Genomic DNA, 21,545 nt, shown 5'->3' with positions numbered 1-21,545 from the left:
TCCTCCAGAAACCTTTCCTACCCTTGCAGTGTGACCAGCTGGCCCCACTGTCATTCCCCACTTCCTCCAGCCAACTGTAAGTTTTATGGAAGCAAGGAATCATTTTGTTTGGTCCTCATCCCCCGGGAGGCTGGCAACAATCATTTTCGGAGATCCCAGAGTTTTTTCAGTTGTGTTAGAAAGTGTCATGAAAGTCTCCATTTTCATGTGAAAAAGGGTTATGCATTGTATGTTTTTTGGAGATGTCAACACAGAAGGGAAGAAGGGTCAAAATTCCCAGGTGACCTAGCTGTTCCGGAAACTCATTACACTGCTTTCTTGAGTAGTGTCAGGACAGAAAAGCCAACATTTGGACTCTTGACAGAGAAATATTGCACCCAACTGCCAATTTATGAAGTTGGCTTTCTTTTCTTTCTTCTTTCTTTTCTTTCCTTCTTTCTTTCTTTCTTTCTTTCTTTCTTTCTTTCTAAAAAGGCAGAGTTCTTTGCCATGCTATTCCTGGAAAGATTCACTGATTCTATCTTTCAGTTAACATTTGGTGGAGAGCCTGCTAACGCCATGGCATGCGGTTCTGCCCTAGGACACGAGAGCGTGTGCCGGCTGAGACAGTGAACATTACATGAGACTTTTCTGGTTGCCAGCTAGTTCGCTCCCCTGATAGGCATTTCCGGATGTGAGGAAAGATTTATTTTGGCACCTCCAGCCCCCACTGGTATGCACGCGCATACACACACACACACACACACACACACACGCTGCATATTCCCTCTCTCTCCTCTATTTTGGAAGTTGGGAAATAGAGTTTACGCTACAGCAGGATAGTTGGCTCTTGGTAACTTTCAAGGGGAGAAAGGGCACTTTCCTCCCCTGGAACTGAGTACAACAGCTTAAAAATAGAACAATGTGTGTTTGGTGTTTTCTTTTCATCCTCTGCATCAATAACAGGTGTACAGTTACAGACACAAAGAGCTAGATTCACGTCTTCTGCATGCCTCCGGAGAATTCCCAGAGTTACCCAGGGAGTAAAACTGGGCCTAAAACGTTCAGTAAAAAGAAAGTAACCCAATATAGCTGTGTGTTACTAACACTGCTGCATCACATGGTTTTTTAATTCTCCTCCCATAGTGACTCTACGAGTAGATGCACAGTGGAAGAAAATGTCACCAAAAACGATTCTTAGGAACCAGCGAAAGAAGTTAAAACCTCTAAAAGCTGGATTAGGGAAACTGACAAAGCTACTGTAAATTGCAGGCTTTGAAATGGATAGGGAGAGGGTACTGAAAATTGAGCAAAGGTTCAGCTCCATAAACCAAATGTGACAAGTCAGGCTGACGTCCTTGTTGGCTTTTTAGTGCATTTAGTACCTTTTGTAAGATGTACTTCTCAAATTGTTTTGCCACCTCTTAGAAGCATTGACCTCACATGTGCTTTGTGAGCGAGTGCGTCGTCCGTTCTGCGGCATGTCTGTGGTCAGCAGTGGTGTTACTTAATGAAGAAGGTCACACATAAATTTACGGCATGAACGTGGCATCCCTTGCAAGCACACTTCTTGGCAGCTTCTTGCAATTCTTTCACGTTCCCTCCCTGAGGGAATGGCTCATAATAGATTTGAACAGATGCTAGGTGTTTGGCAGCCTTGTGAGGGGTACTCGTTTTCAAAATTCGGGTTATTTCATGTCTCATAATTAGAATTTCAACAGCCTTTATGCCTTCGATGTGTTCCAGTGTTCACATAAATACCTAACCTCTGACTCCACATTTACCCCTCGCGAGTTCTTCTAACCCATTCATTGGTTCTGACAACATCACTACTAAATCCTTGGCTCTCAGAGTCCGAACGGGTAAACATGCACGGGCAGATTTGATTTGGCAGTAAAATTGCTCCTTCTCCCTAAATGTGCTTTTCAAGTTGTCCCCGACAGCAAAGTTAAGTGTTGCCAGAACTCTGGCTTATAGGTTATTACTATTTCCCAAATCCTTTTTCTCCAGGGTCCCTCTCTTCTTGTGCCTCACACCCATCCCTTCTTTCCCAGCCCCCGGTCTGAGGCTCACCCAACACTGCCCTGCCTGCCCCGTGAGCACTGAGAGCAAGCACGAGGTTGTATTTCCCTCTGTAGTTCTGTGCCTGGCATTTACTAAGTGTTCAATAAATTTATCTCAAGTTGGCCAAGCATGGTTAGCTAAGAGAAAGGAAAATGTTCATTATTTTCTTTTTAATCTGCTTTGATGTCAGCCTCCAGCTCTGAGGGGGTTCTTACGGCCCTGCCGGGGCTGCTAGGGAGCACACAGAAAATTGTTTGCACGTATAGAAAATCCACAATGAGCTGGAAAAGCCGGTGAAAATGTTCTCATGCCTCAAAACACTCAGGGGTAGGGGAAGGGGTGTGTTTGTGTTTCTTCCATACCGACTCCCCAGCTCCCCGTGGATGGGTCTCCCATGCACCTCATGTCTTTGCAGAGTTTATCTCCCTACTTGAAACATTTTACACCTCTACACATTGGAGAGTTACTCCGCAAGTATTCATGAGGCATTTACGTGTGCTGTGGCCTCTGTAAGACCATCGATACACAGGGGCACAGACTGCACCGTGTCTTTTATTTCCCTTGTCAAGCCTTGTACAGTTCTGTGCTTTCACTGCGTACACATTAAATAGTGCTGACAGCCTCTGCCATATGTTTTCATGCTTCATTCCCTCCCTCGTCCGCACGGCATTTGTGCTCCCGAGTCATGCACAGCCGCTATTGTCGAACTGAGGTTGTCGATTCATTCAGTGTTGAGCTCCCTCGGTCAGCCGTGCTAGGTGCCAGCGAAGGCAGTTGCAGAGCTGTTACACGCAGACCCCGGGCCCTGGATCTCCTCCTCTGCAAGGACGAAATGTTTACACTGAGAAGTTGAAGAGGGGCCAGCTGAGTAGGGCAGAGCGTCTGATCAGAGAAGAGGAGCCTCGCTCTGCCTTTATGTATTTGTGGTGATCCCTGTGTGGTTCTCAAGAACACAAACCTTGGGGCTACCCGACTCCTTTCTATACCAGTCACGGTACTAACTCGCTGTGGGGAAGTTGCTTTGGCGCTCACGGCTTGTCTGTGGCGTGGAAATCGTAGTAGTGATAGTAATAGAAATATTTGCTATCTGTGCCACCCAGGGAACCCCAGGAGAGCTCAGCTCAGATGGTGGCTGTGAGCATGCTTTATGTGAATTGTAGGCACTAGGGTCCTGTTAGTGAGCGCCACCCCTCAGATTCGGCTTCACTACTATCAACATCAACTTCGAAGGCCCTTTTGGCTTCCTTGCTGGGGAGTGTCAGGTGCAAAGCCCTTCCTTGCTTGTGCTTATAGGGTCTGCCCAGAGAGGATCGGTTCCTCAGTGTTGGCCCAGGTCATCTGAGACATCCTCATCCACGACACCTTGGCTTTGTCACTAAACGGTAACCAGTTTCGGAGCTCCTGTCACATGTGACCTCACCTCTTTTCAGCTGACTGGCTGCTTCCTACATCATGCCCTCAGAAACGCTTCTCCGCGTTTCTGAATGAGAAAACTGCCTGTGGGTGAGCCTGAGTAAGCAATTGAAATCCCTCTGTTTTCTATGTTAAAATAAAAAACCCACTTGCCAAGAAAGGTCATGACCTTCCAAGATGGGGAAAATGTGACGTGTTATAAACGGAGTTTCAAGTTGGTGTGCTATATGGCAAAGCTTTAAGCCGTGTCCCATTAACAGAAGGCCTGGTGAAACTGTCACTCTGCGCTGGCCTCACCACTAACCAGTAATGGCATTTTGTACCTCACATGTATAAATCTTGGTTTCTTGGCCTCACTCACCAAACCTGGAGGTCCTCAGCTATGACTTAAGCCCCAGTTTTAGGCATTTAATTTTGGCTTTTTGATAACAGACTTGGTTTCCAAGGTTGTTTGCAGATCCCCTGTGGGATTACATTCTCTACAATCAAGTTTCTATAGCATTAAGATGTGTGTAAATTAGAGGCAATGCTACATGGTTTACTTAGCCTGGGACAGAGCCGGGCACTTGGTAACTCCTCAATAATAAGCTAAATAATGTGTGGTTTACACGCTAAGCTGAAAATATCTGAGAACATTGGCATCATCTTTCAAATTGTGTTTACTCTCACCTTAAAGTGATAAAATGATTGCATTGCAGATTTATTCTTTGATTCATCAGTGACAATTTTTATTATACCTGCCATAATAATGACTAGCAGTTATTGATTATGAAAGACACAGCAGGCATTGAACACACATATTTGTTATCCCTTCTGCAAGGTCGTTACTACTATCTCCATTGTACGGACGAGGAAACTTCCCAAGGTTTCCCTGCTAGCAAGTAGCTGAACCTGTGTTCAGACTCAGATCCATTTGTCACGAAAGCCCCCTCTCTGTAGTGCCATGTGGCCCCTATTGCAGCATGGCCTCTACATTTGTACTGGACCAATTTATAATGCTAAAGTGTTTCTGTTGCCTTAATTTCACTGCTTACGATAAAGTCTTTTCTCTACATGAACTGAACATTTTCCACAATTTTCCCATTCTTGTGCATTTAATTCTTTATGTCATATATGGTTGAACATTTGATTATTTGGTGAGAATATGACTTGTTTACTCAACAGAAGATCTCCTTGGGCTTAGGAACTACTGTTTATACATCTGCATCCCAGGACCCATTGCAGTGATGAGCTCCCGTTATAGTAGATGTTACATAAATAACTTCTTGATTTGTGGATGGAGTACAGTTGCTTATTCTCACCTACTGAATTTGCAGACTATGTCATTCATCATTCATTCACCAAATATCTATCGAGTCTCAATTCTGGTAGCCACAGGGCATATAGCAATAAATGTGGGCCATTGTGTATATATTTATAATTGAAAGATGATAACCTGGAAAATCACAAGCTGATATGTTATCATGGAAGAAGTAAAAGCAAAGATGAATTAAAGGCACTCAGATAATGAACCTTTCGATGGTCAGTAGAGCACATCCAGAGTTTTTTTCCCGATGAACTATCCAATAAACTTTCCTGAAGCTTAAAATAATTATTATATCTTTCTCATATGAACAACTCATGTTTGTATTAATTCTTGGTGTGTTTGTATCTCTCCCCAAATAATATTACATTCCCATTTAGTAGAGAAAGATATTTATCAGTGTATACCTTTCTAGATTGATACCACTGACCCTTTCAGGAAAAGAGAGTTATTTCCTAAAGCTACGAAGTCAGGCTTACTGGATTCCCAGAAAACAGTTTGTAATAGTTGCATGTTCTACAAGGAATATATTGTGAAATTACTCTCTTCCTATAATAACGTTTAGTGTGGAATTCCTGTCACAATTTGTTTGGGTTGTTCTCAAATTTTTTGAATCTCTAGTACTACTTTTGACAATAAAATAGGACCTAGTAAGACAGTGAAATCAGTTTGAAACTGGCTGAACATTTACACCTAAAGAGTGTTTAGGACCCCATATCAAGCTGGAAAAACCTAGTGAAGTGCAGTGTTGTACTTTTTAAAAGCCCTCTCCTGTTCACATTTTTATCAACAACTTAAAGACCTAGAAGGCACCTACACTGGGTTTTCAGATGACATTAGCCCCAGAAGAATGGCTTCTACCACATATGCCTAAGATCATGATTCAAAATGACTTCAATTGGCTGCAGGGCTGGATGGAAACCAACAAAATGAAGTTGAGCAAGGGATAAATGTATATTTCTGCTTTCAGATTCAAAAGGCAATTGTGCAATTACAGGATGGGGAGAGACTGAGCTTGGCACCAGTTCATGTGACTAAAAGCTTAATATGAACCAACAGTAGGATGTGGTGGTGAAAAAAGAATGAATATAGTCGTGTTTACTCAGTTATAATTATTAATAGTTCACTGTACTCTGCACTGGTCACACTGCATCAGGAGTAATTTGTTAATTCTGAGCACATTCAGGAGTGACTTTGACAAAGCAAAGTAGCTATTAAGAGGGTGCTGAATCCATTCCAAGACACATTTATTGGGCTCCTGTTTTGGGCAGGCACTGTGCTAACCAATGTGGGGAATAAAGGTATGAAGAGACATTGCCAGTCTCTAGCCTCAAGGAGTTGAACATTTAAATGGAGAGCGTAGGGGTGCCTGGGTGGCTCAGTTGGTCCAACTCTTGATCTCAGTTCAGGTCTTGATCTCAGTGTCATGAGTTCAAGGCCCCATGCATGACTGTAAAACAAAATCGACCCTGAAACTCAAGGCTCAGCTAAGGAACACTGAGAATTCTAAGTTGCCTGGAAGAATGGGGTAGGCCTGGGCAGGCAACAAAGCTGGGCCAAGAAGGTTTGGACCAGAGCATGAGGGCATTGACTGGTAAGCAGTGAGAGGGATTACAGGTTGGCAATCATCTGGAAATAATGGTACATGAGGATCCGTTGGAGAAATGATGAGTATTTAGTCTGGAGAAAAAAGCCCAATGTCCCTCTGATAAATGTGAACCAGACTTGCTCTGTATTCCTCCAGAAGGAAAATTTATCTCAAGAGAAAAGGGTTATAAGGAACCAGATTTTGCTTCTTCCTAACCACCATTTTTTAAAATTCAAACCTACCCAACAGAGAAGAGCTAGCCAAGGAGATGGTGAGCGCCATCATGGATAGACTCAGAGAAAGTTCCATAACTGATACTCTAAAGGGAATGGGCGGGGCGGGGGGGGGGGGTGCAGCTTCACCAAGAGACATGAGAGTTCTAGGAATTTCCTAAGGCCTTTGCAGTGTGAAATTATCCATGGTTGAATGTTCCTCCTTTCTCCTTTGATTTAAAATGTACAATGGTATATCGACTTCTGAATAAAGCCTGCATGTTAGGACTCCCCAGTTCAATGAGATCTCAGACTAATTCTAGTGAAGGCTGCTCAGTGCTTGGACAGTAGCCATTCATCACCATTGCTTGACTTTTCAACATGTGCATGATCCTTTTTTGTTGTGATGTAGAGCATCCATTCAAATATGAATTTAACAGATTTTTGCCAGAGTTCCCCATTTAGGTGAATCAAATGCAAGTCAACAATTGATACAAATCCAGTGCAAAGACTTTATCTCACAAAGAATCTCCAGGGCTGTCAATGTAGGGATTAAACAGGGAGTTCTGGAGGCAAGGAAACTTGAGTTCACATGCCAGCAATGCCACTTTTACTAACTGTGTGATCCTGAGCAAGAGATTTAACCTCCCTGTGTCCTAATCTGTAAATGGGGTTGACCATTATTATGACCATTATTAACCTTGCGGGTTTGGGAGGATTTAATGAGATAAAGCACTTAGCAGGTGCCTAGCAGGATGGGGTCTGATTTTACTGATGGAGTTCTCACATTTTATAGTCATGTTCCAAGGAACCCTTCAGAGTTAAAAATATTTTTATAAAACAAAAACATATGCATCATCATCATCGTGGCTAATTTATATGTGTCAGATATCTTTCTAAGGCATCGTACATCAAACTCATTTATTCCTTGGAATGACCCTGGGAAGTAAATACCATTATTATCCTTCATTTACTAAGACACTGAGAGGTTACATATCTTGACCAGTCACAAGTGATGGAGCCAGGATTCAAAGCAAACAAACTCCGGAGTTTATTACAACCATTTCCTTCTAATACGTACCAACAGATTTCCCCGTTTTCCTCCCAATTCCATTCCAAATCATTCTGCTGGATAATTTATGCATTTTACTTGTTCAGGGCTGTTTCACAAAAATATATTTTAAAATTTTACGTCTACTAAAATGTATGAGGACCCTATCAATCATGTCTTTGGCCAGAGTATTGAGAAGGTCCTTCATAAAAGTTGAATAAATGCATGAATAAGTGAAATTTTTTTAATTGTAGAAGCAATGACTATAGCCACTTTTATTTATTTTTTTTAAATTTTTTTTTCTTTCAACGTTTATTTATTTTTGGGACAGAGAGAGACAGAGCATGAACAGGGGAGGGGCAGAGAGAGAGGGAGACACAGAATCGGAAACAGGCTCCAGCCTCTGAGCCATCAGCCCAGAGCCCGACGTGGGGCTCGAACTCACGGACCGCGAGATCGTGACCTGGCTGAAGTCGGACGTTTAACCGACTGCGCCACCCAGGCACCCCTAGCCACTTTTAAAAGAAGCAAGATGGGGCGCATGGGTGGCTCAGTCAGTTAAGCATCCAACTCTTGACCTCAGCTCAGGTCTTGGTCTCTCAGGCATGATCACCATGGTCCTGGTGGTGAGATCAAGTTATCCTTACTATATCCTTACTATCCTTACTATAACTTCACTGCCTTGCTACCTCTTTCCATTATTTGCGATGGGGCCATGGTAGCTGTTTGAATCATTCATTTGAAATCATTCATTTGAATTCAGCTTTTTTTTTAAGTTTATTTATTTATTTTGAGAGGGAGGGAGGGAGAGAGACAGTGGGAGAGAGAGAGAGAGAGAGAGAGAAAGAGAGAGAATCCCAAACAGTCTCCACACTGTCCAAGCAGAGCCCAACATGGGGCTTGAAATTACGAACCGTGAGATCATGACCTGAGCCGAAATCAGGAGTTGGGTGCTTAACCAATTGAGCCACCCAGACTTCCCATATTGAATTCAGTTTTTCACTTTGCTTTCGCTTACCTTATTTATAAATATTTTATCTCATCCCCCTTTTTAACAATGTTGCCAGTTCACTCTCCCCTCTCTCTGTGTTTTTTGTTCGTTTGTTTTTGTTTTTGTGTTTTGTTTTTTGCCATCTAATGTTACCAGATTTTACTCAATGACCCATCCAGTAGTTGTTTTTTCCAAACACTGGCAACTGCATTGTTACCCACCCTACCCTCATTTTCCAAGTTAAAGAATAATTTTTACAATCCAATCCATGCAACATCAGTGCCAAATCAACCACACACCATCTCCACTCCCTGTCTCTGCACCCTCCTGGATATCCCTGAAGTCTATTCAGGATAAGTGGAGTTGGAAGGGGCTGCCCCTAATTTTCTTTGGAGAACATGTGGGAATTTCTAAATACCTCTTTAAAAAACATCAAAATATGAAACTGAGAAGCACACAGAAACTATGTACAAAGGTTGCAAAACTAAGGTAGAATATGCAGAAACAACTCCCTTTTGTAGAAGGGAAAAGCTGCAAAAGTCTTGCACCACTGCTGGTGGAATATATCAGGAATAATTCAGTTCCATTGTCGCCCTTGGCCCTGGGGGCAAAAATGCAGCTTTTCCTGTTTCAAGGAGAGACTGTTCTCTTACTATACTTAGGGCAGATGTAAGGGAAGCCAACCCATTCTAGAGTTTGCCACAGTCTTTTTCACTGGGTGAAGTGATACTGCTTTATTGTTTAGGTCAGGTAGCCGGGAGCATAATCTCCCCCTCCTTGGGTGCGACTATTCCTTTATAGATTAGATAAGAACAACTGATGAAGTTTTAAATGCTGAGAAAATTAATCAGAACTGAAAAGGGGTGTGTTGGCCACTGCCCAAGAAATATGCTGACTGAGATAAAGCACCTACTGAACTTTTTCTCCATCCCATGCTTCTCTGCTTGGTGGTCTCCCTTCTTGTCTTTCTCTCTTCTCTCCTTCTGTCATTCTCTCAACCCCTTGTCTCCATAATTTTCTCTTCCTTCTCTGTTCAACCCCAGCTCTGTCCCCAAAGACTTAACTGTCACATTCTTTTAACTGGCCAGAACATGGACTGAAATTTTTGAAAATTTATTCTTGTATATAGTATATAAGGTCCTACATCCTAGATTTAATTTCGAGAATAGCTAAAGTGAACACATTTTATTCTTAATTATTTCTTTTTTTATATATAAGAAATGTATCTTTTTAGAATATGTTCATTTCAGTTTAAATAAACAAACTTAACCTCGGTCCATTTCCAAGTTCTCAGAGTGGTGATGATTCCAGAATCTTTTGATGGCAAGGAATGGGATGGATGTTGAGTTGCAACCGTGGGTATGGCTCCTTTGGCCCCAGGAATCTCTGCTGCTTCCCAACCTCATTTCAGCGGGTGGAGACACACTCCTACCTCAACTGTTCTGGGAAGCTGGGCCAGGTCAAACTGGTTTTTAATGTCCATATGTTGCTTTCAATTTCCATGTGGCTTTCAATTCCTTTTCTTCTGTGAGGGACAGGCCTTCCGTGGGAAGAAAGGGAACCCCTTGAGTCTGACATGTTCTGCAGTCAGCTTGAGATGCCTTTTGATTAACTTTGAACGAGTCTGGCCCAGTTGTGGAATTTAGTCCCACTCAACATTCTGCCAGCAGGGAAACATGCTGTCTTGACCATCATCTTCCGAAGAAAGTCGCATGGGACACAGGACATAAAGGTCTTTTCCACAGCCAGTAATTCAAAGTAAAGAGGCTGCTTTGGAAATTGCAAGCTACTCATCTAGTGATTGGTTGTAAATCATGATTCTTTTGGGGAAAAGGCAGAAGGGGCTGGAGCTCTGGCCCTCAAAGAACTTCCTGTCATTAAGCTGAAGTAATTTGCTGCTCTCCACACACTCTTTCTACTGTGAGGGAAGTCACCTACTTTCCCTGGTCACATAGGTGGTCCTGGTGGGTGCTGTTGATGGCTGACTGCATGTTGGCACATCTTTGTACGTGATAGAGGTTTCTTTTCAAAGCCAAGCTTCACAGGTATAACCAGGAGTTGGTCTGATCAGCCCCTTGTCTCCATGGCCCAACCCACGCTTTTTCTTTTAGCTGCTATTTTCTGTGGTCCTGGGTTTCTAAATCTTGGCGAGAAGACAATCATTCCTTTGTGCTCGGCTGTTACAATGAGGTAACCAAAGAAAGGGTCTTGGTCTGAGGCTGTCAGCTGTTACTAATCACTACTCCCTAGCTCATCATGGGTCCTGCTCGCCTCTCCCTCTTGCTCTGCTTAGCACACATAAAGAAGATGAATTACTCCCTGGTTCCTCTTCAGAAAAGCATATTGTGCAGCACATTCCAATATCGTGAGCAAAGGATGGGCTAATGTGAAGGGTAAATGGGTATCTAAATCACCTCTCAGTGGGTCTTGTGCCGGCAGCTTGTGGGCCTGTAGGAAGTGAATCTCAGAGCTGGCTCTTCAGAGGTTTTCTTGAAACCTTGCTGAGAGAGAGAGGAAGTCCCCATGGCAGGTTCCCCGGCAGACCGTGTCACTGGAATGATCCCAGGGCTGTGCTAGGCTGTAATGAGAGTCTGGTGGATGGTTAAGACTAGTGTAGAGAAGAGCGACCTTGACCACTCAGAGGACCTCAGCAGCTGGTAATCCAGGAGAAGTATTCCCAACCAGAGGTCAAGGAGGCCACCGGAAGGCCTTTGATATTGGAGGTAGCAGCAGTGAAAGCTGGGTCTCAATTTCCCCTCACTGCTTCCCCGTATGAAAGTTCATTTTCAGAGGATGACTATAGCCAGAGGAAAGGGATGGCTGCTTAGTCCTAGAAGACTGGGGATAAAAGGTGATTTGTGTGACTTTTTCTTCCACTAAATAATATTGTCTGTTCCTTTGAGTTTACTCTTTACCCATCTTTCAGAATAGAACGTTTCCCTTTTGCCTTTCCACACTTGATTTTACTAGTAAACTGTAGAACTCGAAGAAAGACTTTCGTTGACAGTTTTAAGGGTCGAATTAAAAATCAATTTGCCTGACAAATTATATGCCATCACAAGCAATAAATTTGTAAAGAAGCTTCCTTGTCATTCTCATGCAATATAACCTCATAAAATGAAGTGGTATTATAGGTGAATGAAATATGAAGTTTTGTGATATTATGAACAGCTACATGGGAAGGAAACTTTGGCCGAGGTGGAAACCCCTGGGAAGATACTTGTGATTTACTTGACTGTGAATTTCACAAAATTGTTCTCAGCTGCTTATAGAGGTGGTTTGACTCTTCTTCACTAAGAATCACCGATGAAAGTAAATGCCTCTTTGCTCAAAGTTGCATGAAGCTAAATCTCTTCTCAAAAATGTCCCCTTCTTAACAACGTCTGCAGAATTTCTGTTCATTTCAACTGACCATATGTTAGAGATCAGCACCCTCGTCTCCTTCGTCTCCACTAGCAAGATGACATACATTTTTGGGTGCTGTGGGCAACCCAAGGTCATAGGAAGTGAAGATGACAACGACGGAGTCCTGACTCCTTTTTTAAACGTCTACTATTAACTGAATGGGGGCATCTACCAATGTTTGGAAGCCACTTTTTTTTTTTTTTTACTAGAACCTACAAATAAAATACAAATCTATTCCTATTTGGGTGCCCCCTTCAAAAAAACAGGAAGAAAAGATACAAATGTATTTTATATTGGGACCTGGCCACACACACACACACACACACACACACAGCTGAAAAAAGATCCACAAAATAATACTTAACTTTATCACAGGTGACACCTTTAATATTTTCTATTCTGTCCTCTTTCACTATTGGAAAAAAATACGAGTCATAACCCACGGAATTGATTTCATGACCTGCATCATTAGCACTTGTCAGACCCCATCTCTCTCTTCCGTTCCCTTTTCTATGTTTGTTTTCACTTATTCACTCGTTGTTCTGTTAACATGTGGACAGATAGGACTTCAGCAGTTACTTATCTAGGCTCCTCTGCAAGACTGCATCATGTTAGTAAAAGATGGAAAATTATATAGGAGTGGGAGAGGAAGGGAAAGAGGAAGGGTGCTCCTGGTAGTGAATAGTAGAGGTGTGCCAGCCTTCCACCTTCCTGACCATCCCAGGGACACCTTGCTGTGAATGACCCCCCAGTTCTGGAAATGAAGCTCCCAGGTAACACTCAGCCACTCTTTCCCCACCAGATCTGTCTCTCCCTCTTCAAGATAGAATGAACCTCACTATTTTGGATTAGTTGGGGGAAGAGAAACTAAAATTGATGAATCAGAATTACAGAGTATTTTAAACAAAAAGCAACTTTAGTACTTGTAAGTCACAGTAACCTAACCTAAATGTTAAAAAAAAAAAAAATGTGTGTGGCCGCTACCCAGCATAACAACAATAATGGTGATAAGAATGATTATTCGAGTATTTATGGGATACCTTCCGGTGCAGGCACTGTTCTAGGCACTGAGGCTACATCAGTGAATAAAACAGATGGTTCTGCCTTCTTGGTACTAAAATTCTTGTAGAGAAAGACACATAATGATCATAACTAGCATTTATCAAGAAGCTGCTTTGTCTGGATTCTTTATATAAGTTTTCCCTAAGCTTGCAAATTTTACAAATATTATTAGCTTCTTGTCTAGATGAAATAGAGACTTAGAGAGGGCAAATAATACTTAGGGAATAGATTGCTTATTACTTATAAGCTTAATTAATAATAGCAGCTAACATTTGTTGAGTCCTTACTATGTGCCAGGCACTATGCTAAGTGCTTTCAATATGGAAGTCCCTTTAATGCCAATGAAAATCCAGTAAGGGAGCTTTTGTTATTCCCATTCTACAGTTGAGGAAACTGAGGCTTACAGAGGCTTACAGAGGTCATATGCTACCAGAGCCAGAAGTGAAATCCAGGTCTTCTCACGTGAAAGCCTAAACTCTTAATCACTGAGCTATAATTTTTTTTAAAAAAAGAATATGTTTCCAAAATACCTGAGGTTGGCCTTAAGCAGTTTGAACTATTGTTTAGTTACTTACTGGTTGTGATTCAAAATTGTGATACAATCATTACCAACCTTTTCTAACTTTTTATTGGAAAAAAAAAAGAGACTTTTTAAAGATTCTTTTAAAGATTCTTTGTCCCAGAACCTGTAGAATCGTAGAACTTTACTTTTAACTTTTTACTTTTTAAAGATTCTTTAAAGATTCTTTTAAAGATTCTTTTGTCCCAGAACCTATAGAATCGTAGAACTTTACTTTTTTTTTCAACAAACTAGTCTGTAAAGGGGCCAGAAGGAAATACTTTAGGGAAGAAAAATTTAACATAGTTTTAGATTTAAAATGATTTACTTTATCCTTACTCCCTGCCCCCGCCAACCTCCTCCCTGCCTTTCCTCTGAGCTTTTGGACCCTTTTGCTCACTCTCCTTTCAGAGGGTTCCAGCGTGCCCCTGCTCCAGCAGTGGGTGGCTGCTTTATGACACAAGAGATCATTTTTCAATCTATAAATATGAAGTATATTGTGCTCTTAGAATTTAACTTTCTTATTAACAATTCATCACCTTTAGTCTAATGACTATGGTACATGCTGGAGCTCATCCTTGGTTTCCTTGTTGTAAGTGTGCCCATTTTGAAATTCTAGGAGAATGGAGAACAGGCGGCTTTCATTAGATGAGTATTTGAGAAGCCCACTGTGGAGAAGGAGTGCATCTAAAATAAAATAAAAACTGAAACAGACAATATTCCTGAATCAGCACTTACCATCCCCCAGCCTCTTCCGTTCTTTCTGGGCCTGATCCAGCAGCCCTGGAAGAACAATGAAACACCATGAGAATGAGTAGTAAGACAATTCATCACAGAAGTCTTCTTCCTTAAATTTCAGTTTTTAAAAGCAGAGACAGGAGTTATTGGGGGCAGTATAAAAAGACACATGAATGGATAAGACACAGATTTTTAGCAGATGGGAGAATAAAATCCATGCAAATAATAGAGCCTTGAGAATTGACATTATTTATATGTTATCCTTTATACTTGGCTTTATACATACTTCATTTATCCAAGAAGTCATGCCAAATAATATACCAAAAGAAATCTAATTTACAACATAGACGTATAGAGTTCCACATACATATTTATGAAACACTCCCTCCCCCCTCCATCCCCCAAAACCATGAATTTGGTGCATGTTTGTTAATGTTAACTGATTACCAAAAGACTGTCTTTATAAACAAAGAGGTAAATGCGTATTTACCTATTTGCATTAAGAAACTCTTTTCTTCCTTCCTCTCTGTTCAAAGTGACTGCTGCCTAAAATACTCAGGTATCTGAAGCAAAGTCTTAGTCTTCTACATTCTAAAAAACATCTTATTTGATCTTTTTTATTTTTTTAAGTGTTCATTTATTTATTTTGAGAGAGAGCTCGAGCAGGAGGAGGGGCAGAGAGAGAGGTGAGAGAGAATCCCAAGCAGGCCCTGAGCCATCAGTGCAGAGTGCAGTGCGGGGCTCAAACTCACTAACTGAACCGTGATATCACAACCAGAGCTGAAATCAAGAGTAGGACCCCCAACTGACTGAGCCACCCAGGAGCCCCTCGTTTGATCTCTTTTAGATGCTTACCTCATTGGTGAACATGTAATAGGCAGAAATGATCAATGGATTGCTATCTTGATGGCTGATTCTTGATGGGTTGGTTTTTAGAAAGGAAAATAAGATTCACATACCCATAGCCAGCAAGTATCCATGACCCTTTACATTCCATTAGAACATGTTCTTGGCTGCTTTTCTAGGAATGGTGAGAAATGTGTACTAATTGATTAATTCTCTAGCTAGTCCTTCCGTGACCAGTGTCACCCACTTCCTCTTAAGGTAGGGAATGCCGAGTAACGTGCCAGAGTTTCTCCACAGTTACCTACCTCCACAGAATTTTCCTCCAGCCAGTTGGCTCATCTCAACATTGAACCCAGATGCAAGAGAGTTAGAGAAAGCTAGCATGGATAACAAGCAAACGAAATGTGGGTGACTCCTAGCTTGTCCATAAGAAGAGAGGTATAGTGGAAAGAGTGATCCCTTGGGAGTGTGGGTTCGAATTCTGCCACTGCCATTTACTAGCTATGCAACACTGAACAAGTAACTTAACTTCTCTGACCTCCTGTATCTTTACCTTCGAAATGATATCAACGACATCTACAACATAGAGTTGACATGAAATTAGATGAATATCTGCCATTGATTGGGGGTGGGGTTTTGTGAGTAAGTTAGTGAACTAGCACCAAAGTGAATTCAAAATATATAAAGCATATAAACATAACAAACACGTCTTTATCATTAGAAGACCAGTCATGGTGCTTGTAGTAATTGTACGATATAGTATTTCTTGGGTTTCAAGAAGGTCTCAATTCTGATGGCAGAATTGCCATTCATAATAAAGATGTAAAGATGTCTTGAATGGGTCTGGTTTAGCTAAACCCAGCTCTAATGAAGAAAAAGAGAGCAGTTGAGATAATTATCTTTACTACTTGCTCAGGAATGTGTTTCTCAAATGTATGTTTAGACAAACGCATAGTTGTTGTAACACAGTCCCATCAGTACCTACATACCCGAGTGACCTCCTGTCTCCCTTGCCCTGGTGCCTTTTACCTCCACATATTTTGAAGTGACAAGGTTCAGTTAAAACTTTCCCTTTCCAAACATGTAGGGCACTTCCTGCCAGAGTTTCCTTTTCTACAAAGTGATTTAGTACTTTACCCTTGCCCCCAGATGATCTGACATGTGTGTATAGTCTCTGATGTAGAGCTTTGTCTCAGATTTCAGGAGGCTGGGGAACAGAGATGGTCACAGAGTTTGGGTAAGGGAGAGAAAGAGTGACACTGCCCATATTGGGTTTTGTCTTCCAGAGCTCGTCCTCCATTTTCCTGGTTCCACCAGTACCGGGGCTTTTCCCTGCATGTGGCACACTGTCCACATCCGTCCTGCTTTTGCCCTCCTGACAGTGTGTGGCCTTGTCCCCAGTCCCCTTTAGTTTTACAAGCCTGTCTCAGGGGAAGGGGAATGGTCAGGGCTGATGGGTGGTGAGGAGGAGATGGAGGACCAGGGGCAGAGGTGGGAAGGCCAAGCCCCCTTTTGGGAAAGGACCTACCTGGAGAATCGGCTAATGAAGACATTCCCCTCACCCCAACACATACACAACCCTCTTTCCTTGGCTGAAATAATAGCAGCTGTTGCTTTATCCTCTTTCAAAGGAAAAGGGCCAATATACAGAGATGGGTGAGGCCTCTCATTTGACTGTGGATTCTCCTTCCGGGCTCACTGCTAAAAAAATGCCTTGGTGGTTGTCTTCAGCTATTTCAGAATTTAAAAGTATGGAGAAAATGCTTTTATATTGGTTTTCATTTTTAAATTTAAAAAAATCCTATAAATAATACTCATTTCTTTGAGTTGATAGCCTTGTAGCTGTGGATTCCAGGATAACTTCAACCCCTACCCCATGGTGGGAGGGAGGGAGATTTAAGCCCCCTCCTTTGTTTGCCACTTTGGTTTCCAGTGCTCTGCCTTGACCACTTAGCGCTCTCTCTGAATAGCTATAGGTCGGGAATAGTGGGCAGGAACGTCAGAGAAGCATTGGCGTGAGAACGGAACAGCACTACAGAATAGAAGGCAAGAGGGAAAGAAAGCATCTCAGAGGAAGAAAATACTGCTGCCTGGTACCCCCTAGCAGAGATATCCGGCCTATTATGCCCACACCACTTGCTGCAGAAGAATTTCAGGCTTCAGTGGTGACAAGCTCAGGCTATAATGGGCAAGAGAGCAGGCCCCTTCTGAGAGAAATTATTTCAGGCACAGGAAGCCAAAATATTTGAGATGTGATTCAGACCTGAGGATGAAAATGGTGGGACGGGACACTTTGAGAACAGATTGGCCCATTTTGAAGGTTGGTGAAAGTGTTGAAGTGGCATCATCTCAATAAATGGATACTCAGCCCTGGGTTTCTTGAAATGCATGGGGAGGAGAAGTTAAATTCATGCATTAAAGCCAAAGTTGGCCTTGTTGTTTGTGGGAGCTGCAAGTGGTTTTCTCAGAGGCAGAAAGTACAGGAAGATTATTTACATAAAAGCAAAGTTCAAGTTCCCACTCCATTTTATTTGTTGTTAACTAAGACCTGAGACAGTCACTTAAGTGTTTTTAAATCTGTTACAGGTTGTTGTTAAAAATAAGAATGTATCATAAGCATAATAATGTGTTTATTATGAACGACAGGGTTCAAATACAAATGAAATTATAAATTGAAAGCTCTGGCCTCAATTCCCACATCAGCTCATTACCATTCTATCATGTTTTTTTGGGCAAACCCAGCCAGTTATCTGGCAACTGTGGATACTATTTTTTCCAATACTTTACCTTACTCTAAATATGTTGGTATGAACAGGGTCACTACCTAAAGATTGAACCACTATTAGAATCTGATACTGATCATTGGGATACAGTATAACCTTTTAATACAATTTATAAAAACACAATTTTAAATAGTAAAGAAAATAGTCCCAATTCATTATAATTGGATTGTACTATAATTGGATTTTAGAGTTTTAGTGCGATTCAGGAGGGGAAAGAAAGAAGAAAAGTGGGGAAATAGCTAATGAAACAGAAGAGCTCATATTATTATAATCTAATCTTCTGAGGGGTTTGTATCATTTCCAATTTTTTTTCCATCCAAGAGGCATTAAGATGTGTTCCATTTGCTAGAGTAGTAAGGGAAATCTTGAAAGTCACGCCTCCTTTTTTACCTAGGATAACACCTCGCCTGAGGTAGACTTTGAAGAATGTCCTGAAAATAAGGGGGTGAAGATGTTTAACATGAGATGAGGTACTCCATGCCCAGGGGATGAGGTGGAAACATGAGAAGAACCCTACCAAAATTTAAAAAAAAAATTTTTTTTTTGTAATTTTGATGAGATGAAATGAAATGAAACCACAGAGAAACTGTTTGAGAACTTCGGCTTTATTACATAATGTCTAATTTAAATGCGAGTTGAAGCTAAGTTAGTAGGTGATCAGAATAATGGCTTCAATTTTGCATAAAGACATCAAAAAAGAGCTCCCAAGTACTTATATAAAATAATAATTCTTGGAAGAATATTTAGTGCCAGTTAATCCTTGCGAGACACCACAGTGAGTTGAAATATGCTCAAGTTATCCTGCCAGAAAATTGTTCTAAGTAACTCTTCATCTACAGATACACACACGCTACTTGCTATGTACACTCATAGCCTCCCCATCCAGTAATAACGTAGGAGACAATTTAAGGTCCTTTTCATATTATTAGAGAGCCATGTGAAATCAACTCTTGAGGCAAGAAAAGGGTGATCAGGTGTTTGCTGACACAGCTGATGACTAGCTATTCTATGGCGCTTTATTTTTCACCTTTTACGATGACTTGACTAAAAATGATGCCAAGTTCTCATAACTTATGTAAAATCCCATTGCCGGGTGGAATGAGGGCAGGGGGGTGTAGAAGGAAATACTGTTCCCGTTACCCTCCACTGGAGAATTCCTTGGACTGACTTCCTGAAAATCTCCTTCTGTTTGCCTTCACCAGGAATGGCGGCCCTAGATAGTAAGGCGTCAGGGAAGATGGGAATGCGAGCTGTAGTCTATTACATGACTACGACCATCATTGCCGTGGTGATTGGCATAATCATTGTCATCATCATCCACCCCGGGAAAGGCACAAAGGAAAATATGCACAGAGAAGGCAAAATTGTACAAGTGACAGCTGCGGATGCCTTCCTGGACCTGATCAGGTACGTCCTTGCAAGCTCATCCTTTGGGTATGTTTTGACCACCCAACCCCTCATTTGGGGGAGCTAATCAAACCACAAAACAGGTGTCTAACTGAACCAGCCTTGCTGGGCTTTGCAATGAAGGTCACATCTTTACTTCTTTCTAATAGAAATTAAAGTAAATTTCTATTTTCTGATCTAATGGGAAAGAGGTGAGAAGAACAGAGAGAGGATATAGATTTTGAGTGCCCTGTTTTGAGGATTCACTGATCACTGATCACTCTGTTCTCTGATCCCTCGGTTCTCCTTTCAGCTGTGCCGCTTACCTTGGAATATTAATAATAAGCCTTACCCTACTTTTTTCCAGTTTTGCTGTTTAAGGTTAGCTTGTGTTCAAGTATAGCCTGTGGATTGGACTCTTCTAATTTAGAATTTGTCATCTGTATCATCATCCATTATACACAACAATTTCTGTCCAGAAGGGACTTTAAAGATCATCTGGTCATACTTGTTCTAAGGTTTTCCTTTTATACCATTTATGAAGAAAGGATTTGGCAGAGCAGCAAGAAAAGATTAACGGGTGGCTTCTTTGGCATTGTTTTGTATATAAACCATACACCGATTGCAAATGAGTCTTATCTGATTCTTGAAAGGGACTTGATGGCAGAGTCATCTCACACAGAACTGTGAAGTAAACCAAGGTTTGATCCTGACACCTTCCTGTTTGTTCTCTCTACACACCTTCGCTTGCATCAGTCAGATCCTGGCTGGAAGCATATTGCATATTCAAAAGGATCCCTGAGAGGGCTTTGCAAAGGTACAGACAGGGTTAAGGGAGCCTACAAGGGGTGGTAAGGCACCAGGGGACTGAAGGCAATAGGAAGGTGTTTTGTTGCCACCCCAGCTCTGAGGGGCAAAGGGAGGAATTCAGGAAGAGCTGTGGTCTTGGGAAAAGGCCCTGTGACAAGAATAATAGCTCTAATTTAAAGGGAGAACACTGCTGCCCAACCTGTCAAAGAGAGAGCTGAAGAATGTGCATATCCACTTCCATGTCCCACTGCCCTGTCATCTGTCGGCACATCCCACTGTACAAACCCAAAAGGAAGCCAGAAGGCAAGAGAGCCCACGTGCTACAACCCAAGGGGCCAGACTCCCAGAGTACAGAGCAGGATGGAGAGTGGGTCTAGAAAGACAAATGGAAGATACCCCAGCACAGGCCTCTATATTTCCCACCTGCTTGGCATTCCTCCACCATGTAGCCTTCCCAACCTATCCTCCCCAAACCTGGCTCTTTCCTCCCTACTATACAACTTTCTTACAAAGTGACTGGTTTACCAATCCTAGATGCCTACCCCAAAGGGTCGCCCGTTGATCATCTGAAAGAAAGTCTTCCTAGGGACTTGATTTCACATGCCATCTCAAGGGATGGCTCTGTGGCAGGTAGATTTAGCAGAGATTTGAGCAACAAAGGCTCTTTTCAGCAGCACTTCTGAATTTCTACCATGAATGACTTTGTACCATCTGTTTGTAAGAACAACCCAGCCCCATAGATCCTCTTCTTAAAAGCCCTTTCTAGGAGTTAATCACAATTATCTGAAGGTAAGAAGCCATCCTATATAACATTATTTTATACAAAGTTGTTACCTGATAGCTATGATTTTATTTAGTTCAGAAAATTAATTAAGGCTTTTCACCATTTTTTCATGAACTTTACCATTAGGTAGGTTAGGAGTATTTTATTATATTCTCTTCCTGTATAATTTCTACTCCTTGTTTAAAGAATTGGGATCTTGTCATCTCAATTCTGGTTGATCCATCTGAATGCTGTGTGTTTTTGCCTCTCCTTGCCCGCCCCACTGGTAGGCAGGTATATGACTAACCTATCCCCACCCGGTCACTTGGTTTGAGCATTTTTCCTGAAATCTCCCAAACCCACATTTCTATCAAGATTTATAAAAACATACTCACAGAGCATAGATAGGAAGGAAAAGCAAATAGGATGGTCTAGGCAGTAAGAAGAAAGGGACTAGAGTTTTTAACCTTAAAATATGACTTTGATAGCACACAACTGCTGGGATCTCGGGCTCTGCAACTGCCTGGGCCATGTCTCCTCCCACAGTCTTCAACCTTGTAGTCCAAATGATAGTTTAATCCAGTCTCCTCTT

At 41.8% G+C, this 21,545-nt stretch overlaps 1 protein-coding gene and 1 long non-coding RNA gene across 3 annotated transcripts in view; one reads left to right on the top strand and one right to left on the bottom strand.

Moving 5' to 3' along the window:
- The window catches only part of LOC115524673, an 87,838-nt gene that overhangs the window by 4,020 nt on the left and 62,273 nt on the right, over positions 1–21,545 (bottom strand). For both annotated transcript variants that reach the window (XR_003972171.1, XR_003972172.1), the window contains exon 4: positions 14,366–14,410. This is a non-coding gene — a long non-coding RNA (uncharacterized LOC115524673). The remainder of the gene's footprint in view (positions 1–14,365; positions 14,411–21,545) is intronic.
- The window catches only part of SLC1A3 (solute carrier family 1 member 3), a 78,933-nt gene that overhangs the window by 41,435 nt on the left and 15,953 nt on the right, over positions 1–21,545 (top strand). Inside the window, exon 4 of the mRNA XM_030331140.2 lies at positions 19,197–19,401. Within this exon, the coding sequence (XP_030187000.1) occupies positions 19,197–19,401 (205 nt within the window). The remainder of the gene's footprint in view (positions 1–19,196; positions 19,402–21,545) is intronic.

The sequence above is a fragment of the Lynx canadensis genome, chromosome A1, assembly GCF_007474595.2.
Source record: "Lynx canadensis isolate LIC74 chromosome A1, mLynCan4.pri.v2, whole genome shotgun sequence".
Taxonomy (NCBI): domain Eukaryota; kingdom Metazoa; phylum Chordata; class Mammalia; order Carnivora; family Felidae; genus Lynx; species Lynx canadensis.
This window is presented reverse-complemented; position numbering and strand designations above follow the sequence as displayed.